Below are 13,741 nucleotides of genomic sequence, written 5' to 3'. Positions count from 1 at the left end.
AGCCACGACGAGATTGCCTTTCCATCACCTGGAACTTGGATCTTGTGTGAATATGGAACGTTTTCTTGGACGGTGCTCAGCGAATACATACAAACAACAACGGAGGTAAACAACAAGTCGCGGAACCTTTCTGAAGATAATGGAAATGATCATACAGATTGACAATAAGACGGAAGCTAGATGGAGAGAAATCGAATCCGGGTGGTGGCCGTAATGGGGCATGAGCAGTGAGGACTAGGCCCCGGTGTTGGCGTGGCGGAGGATAACCATCATACCATCAGAATGGGCAGAGAAAATGGCATCTACGGGTACTTGACGAGATGAGTCTGGAGACAGAAGGGCGTGAATACGAGGTCGAATTACACCGCGAGCCCGAACGCTGGGGGCCCGCGCTCTCGACGTGGATCCTTGGCGGTGCCTCGATGGAGGTGGTTCCGGCATGCGGGTTCTAGAGACCAACGGGGATTCAACACCGGATAGCATTTTATAACGTTGTTGAACGTACGAGGAGTCTCTTCCTTCTGTTAGAAGCGTGAATTTTCCATAACCAAAGCCCCCGTCGCTAGGTTGGCCACGTTCATTTACCCCCCATCCCTTGACGACATCCATCCAGCTGCGCACGATCTCTTCGTCCTTCTTGGCCACAAAATCGAAAAAGCTTCGACCCATGGCAGTCGTTGTCGAGAGCAACAAGTCATTCGAACAGTAGATGATGGGGCAATTAACAGAAAACCTGTCAAGGATCAACGCGGTTCTGAAGGATTGAAGTGGCAGCAGATCGAAGTCTAGGTCTTCATTTACGGCTGGCCTAGGGGATGGGGATCTGGAGGGGCTGTCTGATGAGCTGTCATCGCGCCCACGGGATCGACTCTTGCGTGGCCTTCTCCCTCTTGGTTTCGACCTGCTCCTGGGCGGGGAGTAGCTTGGATTTCGGCGTGAGAAGCCATCGGACGTGAGGGAAAGGCTACGTCCTCTGGGCAGAGGAGCATCGGGGGGCATCGGTGATGGGTCATTCCATCGCTGCGAACGGGATTGAGGACGGGTCAAAAGTTGAGTAGAATCCTTACTCTAAATTCGAAATCCCGGGCATGGGGTGTAATGACAGTAATCTCCTGCGCTGTTGAAGCATTATGTAACGCCTTCGCGCCGGGCGTCGCAAACGAGACACTTCCTATCCAAAGATGTCAATACTACGTAACGAACGGCAAGGATTTTTCAAAGGGAATATACGGAAACACGGACCAACGAGAACATTGTGAACGACAGTTCGAGAGATGCCGCACAGGACGTAACCCTTGTATGGGTCCTTGTGTCGTAGACGGAGGTACGCGATAACCGCCGCCTTATCTTCTTGTATAGTTTGACTGTGGAAAGCATGAGTCATCTTGCTCTTCCACCGAGGCAGAAACCCGTACTAGTGCATCTTCTGGACTCTAGGAAATTCGTCTGGATGGACGAGCTGGAGGGAAGGGGTGCCGCGGAGATCCGCTGGTTCGTAGCCTGCCCTCGCATTTTTAGTCCGCGCGCAAATCTTCAGTAATGCTGAGCATCATGCCCGCTCACCCAGCAAATCCGTCACCGACTCGCTGACAAAGACCCAGTTCGCCTGAAGGACGGAAAATGCTCAAACGTAGTTAGCGTATAAGCTGTGAACTGGTCTACCTCGGGGGCAAAATCGACAATGCCGACTGGTAATCATCAGCAAGGATTCTACAGCCGCTGAGGGGGAGAACATACTGAAGGAGAGATGGGAGTGTGGGGCATCCATCCTTTAGCGCGTATCGGCGGCGCAGATGATGGCTTCCTGGACGCTGTTCGCGGGTGGTGGAGAATAACAGGAAATGAGAACACGGGTACCGTACACTTGCAATAGAAGGACGTACTTTAATAGGGCAAGATTGCAGTCAGTGGGTGAATCTAGGGTCCTGCACAATGCAACCCCAGGATTTGGCGCCGGCCTCAGGGAGAAAGGGATAGAACGCGATTCGTGAGACCGCGACTCTGACCCCTTTGCATCCCAAAAAGGGTGGCTTGCTTTGATCATCTACCATAAAGGCTCCTCGCCTCAAATGTGGTCGACGGCGCGAGAAATTGCACCAGGCGACACGGTCATTGCCTGGCTGGTAAGGCATTCGCGCTGATCCTCCTTACGGTTGTTGCTGATTTACTGATTAACGATCAGACAAGAGACCTCATACAGCCTTTGGTCGTTACGCCGGGGAAGGATCTGAACATTAGGTTTGGTTATTATCGCCACGACGACCTTGTCGGAGTCCCCTACGGCTCCAAAGTTGGTTCTCGCAATGGCAAGGGCTTCATCCACGTTCTCCGGCCGACACCCGAATTGTGGACCATGGCCCTCCCACACCGTACCCAAATCTTATACTTGGCCGATATCGCGTTCATCACATCCCATTTGGACATAAAGCCAGGCAGTCGTGTAGTAGAAGCAGGTTGGTTCATAGATGTCGAAAATTTCCACTTTTGCTGTAGGCTGCGTGCCGTAAGCCTTGGCGCATGCTTCCGATTCACTTACGCGACAACCCCCACAATATTTCGCTTATTTGGACCAACTCCTGGATCTAACTCCCCATTTTTTTGCAGGTGAGCGAAGCGCAGAACACTTTTATGCCCGATTCTGAATTGCCTATTTTGGATCAAGGTACAGGATCGGGTTCCTTCTCTCATTCTGTTGCCAGGTCAGTAGGCAAAACCGGACACCTTTGGTCATACGAATTCCACGAGCTCAGAGCCAGCAAGGCAAAGTCAGCGTGGTTTCTCCCCGGACGCGGCCTCGTGCTCAAACCACTATCATCTTTTGCAGGGAAGAATTTACCCGACATGGCCTCGCGGACATTGTGACATTAACCCATCGAAACGTCTGTAAAGATGGGTTCACGGTGGAAAGTGCCGCAGATGCAGGTATGACACATGGACCAGTAGATCTGAACTTCCACCGACTCTAACGCCTCTCAGTGTTCCTTGATTTGCCGATGCCATGGTCCGCAATTCCGCAAGCAAAAAAGGCACTCCGAGTGAGTTATCACCTCGTGTTCTACAGCATTCTGGACATTGTGCCGTATTCCCCTGCAGAAAGATTGCCTCACAAGGATCTGCTGTTTCAGTCCTTGCATAGAACAAGTGCAAAGGACAGTTACCGCATTGAATGATGCCGGGTTCACAGGTTCGTCATTTAAGCGGAAATTGCAATGAGAAAAGTACTCTAACCTCGATTGGCAGAAATTACGATGTATGAATCGCTTGTGAGGCCACACGAGGTGGACCAGGTGCCACCCATGCGCTCGGTTGATGATGCCTGCGAAATTCTCAAGAAAGCCGAGCAAAAACGTGAAGACAAACGTTTGCGGCAGATTGCGGCTACGAGGCAAAACCTGGCCAACAAGCGGAAACGTGAAGGGGAGGCAGATCTTGCTGAAGAGGAATCACACCACGATACAGCCAGTGGAAAACGCACGAAGACAGATGAGATCGACGACATCCCTCAGGAGCCAATTTCCCTCGATCGCAATATCGCGGGAAGTAGCGAAGTGGCAGATTCGACGAAGCCGACGGCGAAAACTACTGTATCGAAAGCGTTTCCCGAGGTACGCGGCCATACATCATACCTTACGTTCGCTTGCCTTCTACCCGCATCGCCGGAAGTTACAGTAGATGCCTAACTTTTGGATTACATGTGTACATAGAAAGTCTGAGCTTAACTGTGTATGTGTGTACTCGACGTCACTTAGACAGATCTGAGAGAACCCACCATCGAACGCGTGTCGTACTAAATGGTTCGCCGCCGTCTAAGAGGCACTAGGGATAGTCCATAGGGGTGGATCGAATCCCAGCTCCACCTCACCAACAGGGCTGACGGCGATTTCTACACAAGGCCACTTTCCAGAAGAATCATTGTTAACTGGTGTGGTCATTCTAATGCTGTCATTCTCATGTCTCCATGCTTTGGTTCTTAATGTTGGTTAGATGTCTGAGGGAGGGGATCATCTTCATAACAAGATGGACGAGTTAAGGAATATAGCTGACAACAACACCTCTTGGAACGACCCATCGAGACCTCCATCCATGCCACATGTGTTCCCCATCGGAGAAATGGGTGCCCGTAAGCAACGCGTCTTATGCCCAAGGGATTTCAATGGTAGAGGATATAGCCATATTAAGCCTCGCGCCTGGGTAGCCGCGGGCGTAATACTCGACTGGATGATGGCACTGGCACGCTTTCATCCAAACCTTTTGTCCGTCGCTTCTTCGGCAGCGGGGAATCGCTTGCCATGGACTCGTCTTCGCTGTCGCTATCCTTCTTGCATTTCTGTCTGGAGACACGAGCAGATGATCGAGTCGCGCTTCGCTTTAGAGCCTTGCCGTTGTGGGTGCATGTGGATTTTGCCATAGCCTGATCCGTCGTAGCCTCAGTCTCGGGCGGTAAGGGCGATTCGGAGACATCATCCGCGGCAACGGATGTTGTATCCATCCTCGCAGCTAATTCCTTCATAGATTTCGGGACCAAGTTTAGCTGCGATGTGTTCGAAGTCGTATTCACATCCACATTTGGTTCCTCATCCGAATCGATATCCATTGTCTTGAATATAACTGGTTCGGGGTTTGCCATGTCCTCATTTTCACTTGTATTGACGCCGTCGTCTGCCTCATGGGGCGCTGGGCGGAGAACGGGAGGATAAGAGGGGAGTACGGGATGAAAGTTCCTTGGTAAGTGAAATGGTTGTACCACATCGTCTGCCCCCACGAGAAATCCCCCCGCCTGATCCGTATCCTGACGACGAATAAGATACATAACAGGGACAAAGAATGCTGTCACATACATGATCCTTTTCGATGACCATTTCACCTTGCACTGGCTGGTGGTGATCAGCTGGTGGGATTTCATTATGCGTATTCTGGTATTGATTCTGTAGACGTTGCCGTATTTGCAAAGCTTGGATGAGGCGTTTCCATCTCTTCACTACTCGTTCTTCGCGTTGCTTGTGCGCCTTCTCCTCAAGTTCCTTTTCGGCTTCCCAATACGCCTATGAACGTGCATGAGACGCTGAACCCAAGGAGCTAAATGGAAGGTACCTCAAGTAAGACGTCTTCATTTTCAACAGCAATCACTACGCCCTCAATGACGGGCAATGCTCTCCTGTTTTTGAAGTCGAAGCGAGTCTTTTTGGACATTAGTATTATCCTCCCGGCTACGACTAAAGGTACGTACCACAGCTTCTGCATAATCCAACCCTAGTTGTCGTGCGATCTTTGCTACTCCTTTGACTATCGAAGCGCAGATCAGTATTGACCACACAGAAATCAACATGGACACTCAACAGGGAACGTGTACTCCGCCCCTGGGCAGCATGGAGGGCACATACAGATCGATATTTCCGAAATTATTCTTCGGTACGATCCCCTGCAAAGACCATATGTTAGTCCGCCAAGCATCATTCTAGAAGATATGACTTACGTCGATGACCGGTGGTGGGACATACATTTCTGTTTGGCCCCTCGCATACAAACCCTGCATGACCTCTCCGTTGCCCGCTCCTGCCGTCTTGAGGGTCTCGATCTCCCTTAATTTATTCACTGTCCCAGATCGCGCTTTCACCATCTTCAAGGGCTGACATCCTGCCTTCACCACCCTTCCTTCGCTTCGAAGCCAGTTCTCGCTGCTCTTTAGATCGACTACAGCGGAGCGGGGATATACAGGTTCGCCCCGGAACTTGCCTAATTCTGGCGTGTCTGGCGGCTCTGGGTATATAATCTGGTTCTGGTGTAGGTGCCGGGTTAAGACGTATCTAGAATCCATATGAATGAATACTCAAGGAAGCGCTCGCAACTCATAGAAACACATACAGCGGGTGATCCTTGAAGCCGGAGATTGTAGTAGGCATAGCTTCCTTCATTTCATTCGCGTCTAGCTCCTCATCTTCGATATCATCTCTGTGCTGACTTGTGTTCAGGACCAGGAGAGTGCACAAGAAAGATAACGTACCAAACGGTACGGTCTATGCACAATGCTCAGTACTCGGTTCCACCACTCCAGTCTCCCTTTACCCCTACCTTGACCTTGCACTTTCGAGACCTTGGCTCCATACTCTCTTGCATATCGCCGGGTGACATCACGAGCGTACCCATCTTCTTCGAACGCTAGGACGTAGGCCATTCTGTTCTCACTAACAGCATACGAAAATGTGGGACGGGCAATCTTCTGTGGTGCGGGGGTTCCGAGACTCCCAAAAGATGATGGGCCTGGAGGCGCACTTGCGCCAGGGCTTGGGTCGAATGCTTTCCTCTTGTTTACGATACATCGGACAGGATCAACAGCTAACCAACGGCCATCTCCGCGAGAAAACACTTCTGTCCAGAATACAGGAGGGGTTACCGAAGGCGAAGGAATATCTGTAGTTGTGCTCACTGAGGGTCCGTGACAACATGACATGGAGCGCACTCACGGTTTCTTGCAAAACTCGATGCCGCTGGGGAAGGTCCGCCAAGACGATTTCCCTTGGGCTTCTGCTTGCGCAGCTTGATGATGGGGTTCGATTTGGCTTGGGATTGCTCCTTCAAGTCGCCATTGAGAGACTGACCTTGTAGCTGAGTTGATTTGGCGTCTGAACCAGAACCAGGGTCGACACTCGAAGCTTGACTTTCAATAGCCTTCCCCTTGCCCTTCTTCGTCCTCGGTTTTGCTTTGGGTTTGTTGATATTGGCCTGCCATGGTACGCTTTGGATGCTAACAACCAGTCTTGTAGGAATACCCAAAGAACGGCACAGCGCTGTGAACAGTTGCGCACTTAGATCTCGAGAGCCTTTGCGCATGAGAGCATGTTTCATGAGGCTTTTCGGAGTCCTGATAAATTCGCCGTCGTCGTCTAATATATCTTGAAGCGTTTCATTGTCGATGGTTGGTGATTGATGCAAAGATTGAATAAGTTCTGGAAACGCTGGTGCCGGTGCCGCGGGTTTCTTAGCTGCAGGCTCGGCCAGGGAGCGAAAGCCTTGAGCCTCAAGGCCTAGTTGGACATCCTCAAACGTTCTGTTGCGTAAATGGCCTTCAGGCGTCACCTCAAAGAAAGACTCGGACCACCATTCTGCCAAACGAGTGATAGAGGCCTCGAATAGATATCCTCGTCTCGCCGCATCCGGTACACGAGATTTGTGTATCATAGCAAAACTATTTTGCAGAGGTAGTGGGGTCAACGAGAGTAAACGCGCCTAAAGTGTCGTGGGTTATATAGGACGATGCATAATGATATAAGCTTACTTGCAGCAGTTCATCATTAATCCAGTGATTTCGTATCCACCCATTAGCAATGAGACAAATGGTATGGATCTTGTGACAGTGAATTCGCGTAAGCCGCTCCGTATGCGACAAGCCTTTTCGCCTAGGACGTTCGTCGGGAAAGCAGAGTGTTGAGCTGAATGAACCTACTCACTTCGTCGATGCCTTTGTACTGGTCGCCTTAGGTTGCAGAGTAATCTCTAGGTGCTCTGCCTGAGGAACTTCAACTTCTTCCCAATCAAGTTCGTCGTCACTATCATCAGAGGATAAGATAGAATTATTGATTGGATCCATAGTCATAAATATGATAAAAAGGATGCGATAGTGATGAAGCCGCCAAAGTCAGTAAGGCGGAATGGTGGGAGTCAAGACTCTCCACGGCGTCTGACTCGCGTCGCGTACCGTGCCACCCCTATCTCCTAGTAGGACCCGTCCACTCTTCTCTCCACTCCCGGGCCATTCCATCTGTTTTATGTGGAGAACTTTGGCCTCTGCGGCTTGCGCATCATGAGCGACGAGTTTGCGTTGTTGGGCGACTTGGGCTGGGGCTGCAATAAACCAAGACTCGGAAGACTGCTTGTAATGCGTCCGTGAGAGAGATCGCGTCGTTGAACCGTAAGAGAGCTCGCGTCGCTCCCGCGAGGGTAGAGGGCCGACGACCTGGCCTGGGTGAGCTAGTCCGCAGCTAACGGGCTGGTGACCCGAGCAGGGGAGGGCGTCGAGGCCTCGTACGACGGGGGGCGCTCGAGCGCTTAACGTAGATGGTGACGGTTGGAGAAAAGAGTATATATATTACGTCACTGTCAACGTGTACGATAACTACGCTATACGATACCTACAGAGTCCTTGTTCCTACCGATGGCTACTACTTCGGTACCGCATCACATTGCCCCCCAGGTATCGTATGGACGGTATGTTGCCTTGCGTGTTGACTGAGCGAATGTTGTACATAGTAGGAAGAATAGATATTGATTACGGTGTGGTGATTCGTTCGCTTAATGGTGTTCGTTGTAATCGTTCGTAGAGAGAACGTTTCGACGTCTCTGTCTTTTGTTCCGTTGTCGTGCTGACCGCTGCGTTCGTTGTCGTAGTCGTCGGTGCAGTCGGTGATGTTTGGTCTGGCGTGGGTGGTTGTGTAGTCGGGGTGGATGGCGGGAGTGTATACAATCGTAGTGGGTTATCCCATCGGTTTACGGGAAGGGGAGGAGGGGCGTGAGGATTACTCTCCTCTGTCTCGGCGATGTTGAAGAGGTCCTTGTTTACTAACGCTCCAGTGACCTTTACGCTGTAGCGTCCTTCCGCGTTGACGGCGAATCCTCTCGCCACCAAAGCTTCCGTTATTGACTGGAATCGTACCCAGTAAACGGGTATGTTTCCATCCCACGTGCGAATGACTGTATCGACGTTGATCTCGACGTGCTGGTCTATGTGGTGCAAGAGCGCGAATAGGTCATGTGGCGATGACTCTCGGAGATCAGTGAATCGTAAACGCCAGTTTTGCGAGACGCAGGGGGGGGAGGCTTGGTATAGGCAATTTAGATATTCCTCCGTCGACATGGAGGATAGGTGGTCGTTCATGGCGAAGCGTAATTGTCTGAGTGAAGCGACGAAGGATGCTTCCTTCTTTTAAAGGTGTTCATGGGTCAATAGGCAGATTCCCACTGTTGGCGTTTTGTGGGTAGATACGTCTACTGCGGTCGTCCTGTGACTCGTGCGTCGTAATCTCTCCGTAATTCCGGTGCATTTCGAAGGTCGTGTTCGTTTAGCCAGGAGTCTTCCGCAGCATCTAGACCTTTCCATCGGACAAGATATTGACGCACTTTCCCAGAGCGACTGGACGTGGTCCGATGACCAAGTATTCTATCGATTTCCCATTCTTCGGATGCGGGAACCATGTCGCGTGTGGGAGGTAGCACTTCCCTTGTCCCAAAGCGTGCGTCCGAGGGGATGTAACGCCGGAGATGACTTAAATTCACAACAGGGTGCATGGGGTAGTTCGTCGGTAATCGTAGGCGATAGACGAGAGGGTTTATCTTTTCTAGAACTTCGAAAGGGCCTATCATTCGTTGTACGAGTTTTCGTCCTGTGCCGGTTGCTTCAATCAGTTGTAGAGTGTGAGGGTTGACTAGAACAAGGTCGCCTGGTTCGATGGCGCGAACAGGTCTGCGCTTGCGATTGAAAGACTTTGCTTGACGTTCTTGAGCCAACACTAACGCGTCTCGGGCGAGTTGCCTGTGGTGTTGGAGTTCCGCTACGAAGTTGGAGGCACGCTGGCTGGCTAGTGGGCGAGGGACGAATACGGAGTCGGGGACGAGACCCGAGGTTCCTATCTGCGGTTCGTACCCTAGAAGTAAGAAGTCGGGGCGGTGTCCCGTGGACGAGTGGGTAGAGGAATTGTACGAGAAAGCTAGTACGCCTAGCCATTGGGCCCAACTTGCCCGATCCTTCGCAACGTAAGCACGCAACATTGTTTCTACTTGAGCATTGAGGACTTCAGTCTGGCCGTCAGTTTGAGGGTGGTGTGCAGAGGATAGAACAAGGTTCGTCCCATAGTAGGCGACGACCGAACGCCAGAATGAAGACGTCCATCTTTTATCGCGGTCGCAGATAATTCGAGAGGGCAAGCCGTAGATATTCACGATCCGACCGATGAAGTGTAGCGCAAATCCTACTTGGTCGAGCTCGTTGTAGGTGGGGACGAGGATGGCATACTTCGTTAGTTTGTCCACGAAAGCTAGGATAGCAGTGTACTTCTCCGGGCCAGACTCGGGTAATCCTGTGATCATGTCCATTGAAACGGTAGCGAAGGGACGGTGAGGAATGTGCGCGGGTCGAAGCCCACCTTGTGGGCCTTGTCGGTTGATCTTTGTCTTCTGGCAAACGTCACACGAGGCGACGAATTCGGTGGCATCCTTAACCATGTGGGGCCAGTAGAATAATTCTCTCAGCCGAGCTATAAACCTTTTTTCTCCGCTGTGCGCGCCTTCTTGAGGAGAGTTGTGAATGCAGTTGAGGATGTCGTTTACTTGGTCATGGGGAACACACAGGCGATAACGCCAGTCTGCATCTACAAAGTAGATGAGACCATTGTCGCTGCGTTGAAATCGCGAGGGAGTTAGCAGGGTGGAGGGGTTGGCATCTTCGACACCCTTGTCACGGTAATAAGGGTCGTGTGAATACGCTCGTATCCACTTCTTTAATTCGCTAGGGCTGACCGCAACGAGTAGGTGGGGTCGTAATACCTCGACATGGCGTTCATCGTACGCGTTATCGAGGGTATTTTCGAGGGAATCTGGACGAGTCCAGTGGTCGGAGAGGAGTGGATGGGTAGAGAAAGGGGTAGCGGGGTACTCCGTAGAATCTGTATTAGGGTCTGTAGCGGGTTGGAGGTCGTCCGGGGGGGTTACGGACGAGGGCGGCTCCTCTCGTAAGCGTCTTTGTTGTCGTGTCTCTACGGCCAAGGCGCGCGAAAGGTGCTCTTCAACGATTGCTTCCTCAAACCACCACCACGTAGAGAAGACTGAATGATTAGCGCTTTCCCTGCGATTCTCTACATCCTGAGCTATTCGTCGTTTCTCTTCATTGGGAATGATGGCTTCGATGTGGTCTTGCATGGGCGAGAGATGAGGAGGTTTACGAGGGAGGCGCGAGAGAGGATCCACATTTGAATGGACACGTCCGGGGCGATGGATAATTCGTAGTCCAGGGTACGCAGCGAAAACGGCCCCCCAGGCAGCGAGGCGTCGATTCGAGTTTTCGTAGGCTCGCGCCCAGGTTAGGGCAGAATGATCGGTGATGAGTGTAATTCTTTCGCCTTCAATAAAGGGCTGAAATTTAACTAACGCCTCCTTAGCTCCTAAGGCCTCGCGCTCTGTGGCGCTGTAGTTACGTTCGGCCGACTTCAAAGTTCGGCTCCAGTAAGCTATAACTCGTTCGACGCGGACAAGCGTATCGTCCAGAGACGAGCCCCACATTGATGCGGGGCCTGCATCGTCATGGCCACTGGGGTACACCTTGACTAGCGGCGGAATGGGAGCGTGGGCTTGGTAGGCATTGGATAACCGTTCGTATGCCTTGGTACCTCGCAGGTCGCCAACCCTTATCGTTTGTACTTGTTGCAGGCTGGCGCCCAGTGCGTAATCAGAGGCGTCAGTGTATAGCCGGTATGGGGAGCCTTGAATGGGGTGTCCTAGGACAGGGGCAGCAGCGAGGGCGTTGCGAGTGTTGACGAACACAATTTCATGTTCTGTATTCCAAGTCCAACGTACCCCCTTCTTGAGAAGTGTGAATAAAGGGGAGGCGATGTGAGCGTAGTGGGGGATGTAGGCGGAGAAGTATACGACCAGCCCCAGGAATCGCTGCAACTCTACAACTGACGAGGGGCGTTCTAATTCGATTACGGCGGCAACCTTTTCGCGGTGAGTGGACAGTCCTAAGCGGGACACCTTTTGCCCTAAGAGGAGGATGGACGAGAACCCAATGTAGCATTTAGGCGGAGACAGGGTGAGTCCGACGTCTTCGATGGCGCCCAAGACGGCATCCAGGTGTTTGAGATGGTCAGCCCATGACCGTGAGTAGACGACGATATCATCGATGTACACCAATGCGAAGATCCAAAGAAAGGGGGATAGTACCTCCTGCATTAATCGTTGGAAGATGGAGGGGCCATTTCGCAGTCCCAGTGGCATGCGGCGAAACTGAAATAATCCTCGATGGCAGCGGAAGGCCGTGATAGGTTTGGACGCATCGTCCATCTCTATTTGTTGGAATCCCGCCAGCGCGTCGAAAGACGAGATTACTTGAGATCCTGAAAGAGATTGAATGATTTCCGACTGGCGAGGGATGGGGAACTCGTCGGGAACTGTTTGCGCGTTTAGTTTACGGTAATCGATTACGAGTCTAGGTTTGCCGTTACGATATACTATCATACACGGTGAGCCCCACGGGCTTTTGGAGGGCTCGATTACTTCTTGTTCGAACCATTTAGCGAGTTGGGCGTCGAGAACTTCACGCTTGGCAGGTGAGGTTCCGTACATGGGTAGAGAGATCGGGGGGACTCCTGGCTTAAGAGGGATAGTAGCCTTACGCTCAACCTTCCCTAGACGGCCGTTTAATCCGAACGCTCGCGAACGTCTTCGTAACACGTCTTCTAATGCCGGGCGTACATCAGGGGGTATGTCCGGTCCTAGATGTACGGCTTGAACGACGTCTTCCGACGAAGGATCGTCAGGGGTGGCCGTAGTTTTGGGTCCCCACTGTTCTGAGAAGTGAGATGTCGTGGGGGAAGGGGGAGGGTGAGCAGATGTAGAGTGGACTTCTTGATAGGCGTCTATTAATTTGCTTACTGCGTAGGCGTGAGCTTGCATTTGTTCAAGGCGAGCGCTTGAGGCGGGTGTCTCGAAGTACTCGTCTGGGTCAAAGGCGTACCCTAGGATCGTTCCCCGCTTCACCTGAAGGGGACGCATGGTGGGATTGGCGATTGGTAAGAATGGGAAGATGGTCGATACGAGGGTCGCGGGAGAAGCGAGAATATCATGTCCCTCCTCTGAGAGGACCGTGTTTTCTACGAACCAAGTATTCTTCGGTCCGTCCGTATGAGGGAGAAGAACGGGGACATTGGCGCAGTGTCCGGGCGGGATAGTTACGTTGCTGGCAGCTGTCACGGATGTGGGGCGTTCGTCCTGGTAAATTAGAGGAATACGAGAACTGGACCGACGGCTCTGTTTCCTTTGAAGGAATGTCGAGCCGGTAAACGCTTTACGCACGTAGAGACCTAGTCGATAGAGTTCCGATGTTGACGCGTTAATCGGGACACGTCCATTTAGCGCGTAAACGGTACAACGACCTGAAGCTCTACGTGTTACAGCCAGCTCGTAGGACGTCATGAAATCTTCTCCAAGTAGCAAGGGCACTTGCATTCCTTGTACTACGTACGCTTCTAGTTCAAATTGTATGGTCCTTTCGTCTTTCGTGACGACGTAAAGCTTCGTTGTGATATAGCCCAGAATGACGGCGGAACAGGTGAGTTGTTGTAGTCGTATTTTGGAGCCGGTATTGAGGGTAGGGCGGGAGGACTCTGGCATCGCGTCGAAGTAGTCTTGTGATATTAGCGTAATGTCGGCTCCTGAATCTAGACGAGCGAGTACGTCGGGGGCACGAGGGGAGGCTATCTTAGCTACAAATTGGAGTGATCGTATGCCTACCGCGTTGCGACCTGGAGCTCGTACGCGGGCTTTCTTTGCAATTAATGGAGTTGGAGGTGTTTGGTCCATGTTTCCAATGGAATGTTGACTGCGGTCTGTTTCATCGGCTAATCCCAATGGGGGGTTCCCTCCTGCGGACTGAGCGTTACTGACGTTAGTCGACGCTGAGGTGGGATCCTGCGCCGCATGGCTGGACGACGGTGTATTCCGTAGTACTTCCTTTCCCTTGTCTAACCTTTTAGACACA

General features: G+C 51.8%; 4 protein-coding genes across 4 annotated transcripts; 1 reads left to right on the top strand and 3 right to left on the bottom strand.

Annotated features, from left to right (window-relative positions):
• Positions 1-234: 234 nt before the first annotated feature.
• On the bottom strand, positions 235-1,768 carry PC9H_010666 (uncharacterized protein; the record flags this gene model as incomplete). The annotated part of the gene is made up of 8 exons (XM_036780159.1): positions 235-448; positions 506-1,020; positions 1,068-1,171; positions 1,243-1,364; positions 1,416-1,500; positions 1,564-1,606; positions 1,663-1,688; positions 1,738-1,768. The coding sequence occupies 8 exons, from the start codon at positions 1,766-1,768 to the stop codon at positions 235-237; spliced, it is 1,140 nt and encodes a 379-aa protein (XP_036627542.1).
• Positions 1,769-2,069: 301 nt separating this feature from the next.
• TRM61 (tRNA (adenine-N(1)-)-methyltransferase catalytic subunit trm61) lies at positions 2,070-3,680 on the top strand (the record flags this gene model as incomplete). Its single annotated transcript, XM_036780158.1, has 7 exons — positions 2,070-2,123; positions 2,183-2,453; positions 2,663-2,765; positions 2,825-2,922; positions 2,977-3,035; positions 3,094-3,184; positions 3,241-3,680. 7 exons carry the CDS (start codon positions 2,070-2,072, stop codon positions 3,678-3,680), a joined length of 1,116 nt encoding a protein of 371 aa, XP_036627541.1.
• Positions 3,681-4,174: 494 nt separating this feature from the next.
• On the bottom strand, positions 4,175-7,585 carry PC9H_010664 (uncharacterized protein; the record flags this gene model as incomplete). The annotated part of the gene is made up of 12 exons (XM_036780157.1): positions 4,175-4,789; positions 4,839-5,042; positions 5,092-5,178; positions 5,228-5,283; positions 5,338-5,419; positions 5,474-5,804; positions 5,863-5,954; positions 6,002-6,408; positions 6,462-6,596; positions 6,645-7,224; positions 7,274-7,394; positions 7,446-7,585. The coding sequence occupies 12 exons, from the start codon at positions 7,583-7,585 to the stop codon at positions 4,175-4,177; spliced, it is 2,850 nt and encodes a 949-aa protein (XP_036627540.1).
• A 678-nt stretch (positions 7,586-8,263) lies between these two features.
• On the bottom strand, positions 8,264-8,869 carry PC9H_010663 (uncharacterized protein; the record flags this gene model as incomplete). The annotated part of the gene is made up of 1 exon (XM_036780156.1): positions 8,264-8,869. One exon carries the CDS (start codon positions 8,867-8,869, stop codon positions 8,264-8,266), a length of 606 nt encoding a protein of 201 aa, XP_036627539.1.
• Between the last annotated feature and the right edge of the window lie 4,872 nt (positions 8,870-13,741).

Source organism: Pleurotus ostreatus (genome assembly GCF_014466165.1).
Source record: "Pleurotus ostreatus strain PC9 chromosome Unknown scaffold_8, whole genome shotgun sequence".
Classification (NCBI taxonomy): Eukaryota; Fungi; Basidiomycota; class Agaricomycetes; order Agaricales; family Pleurotaceae; genus Pleurotus; species Pleurotus ostreatus.
This window is presented reverse-complemented; position numbering and strand designations above follow the sequence as displayed.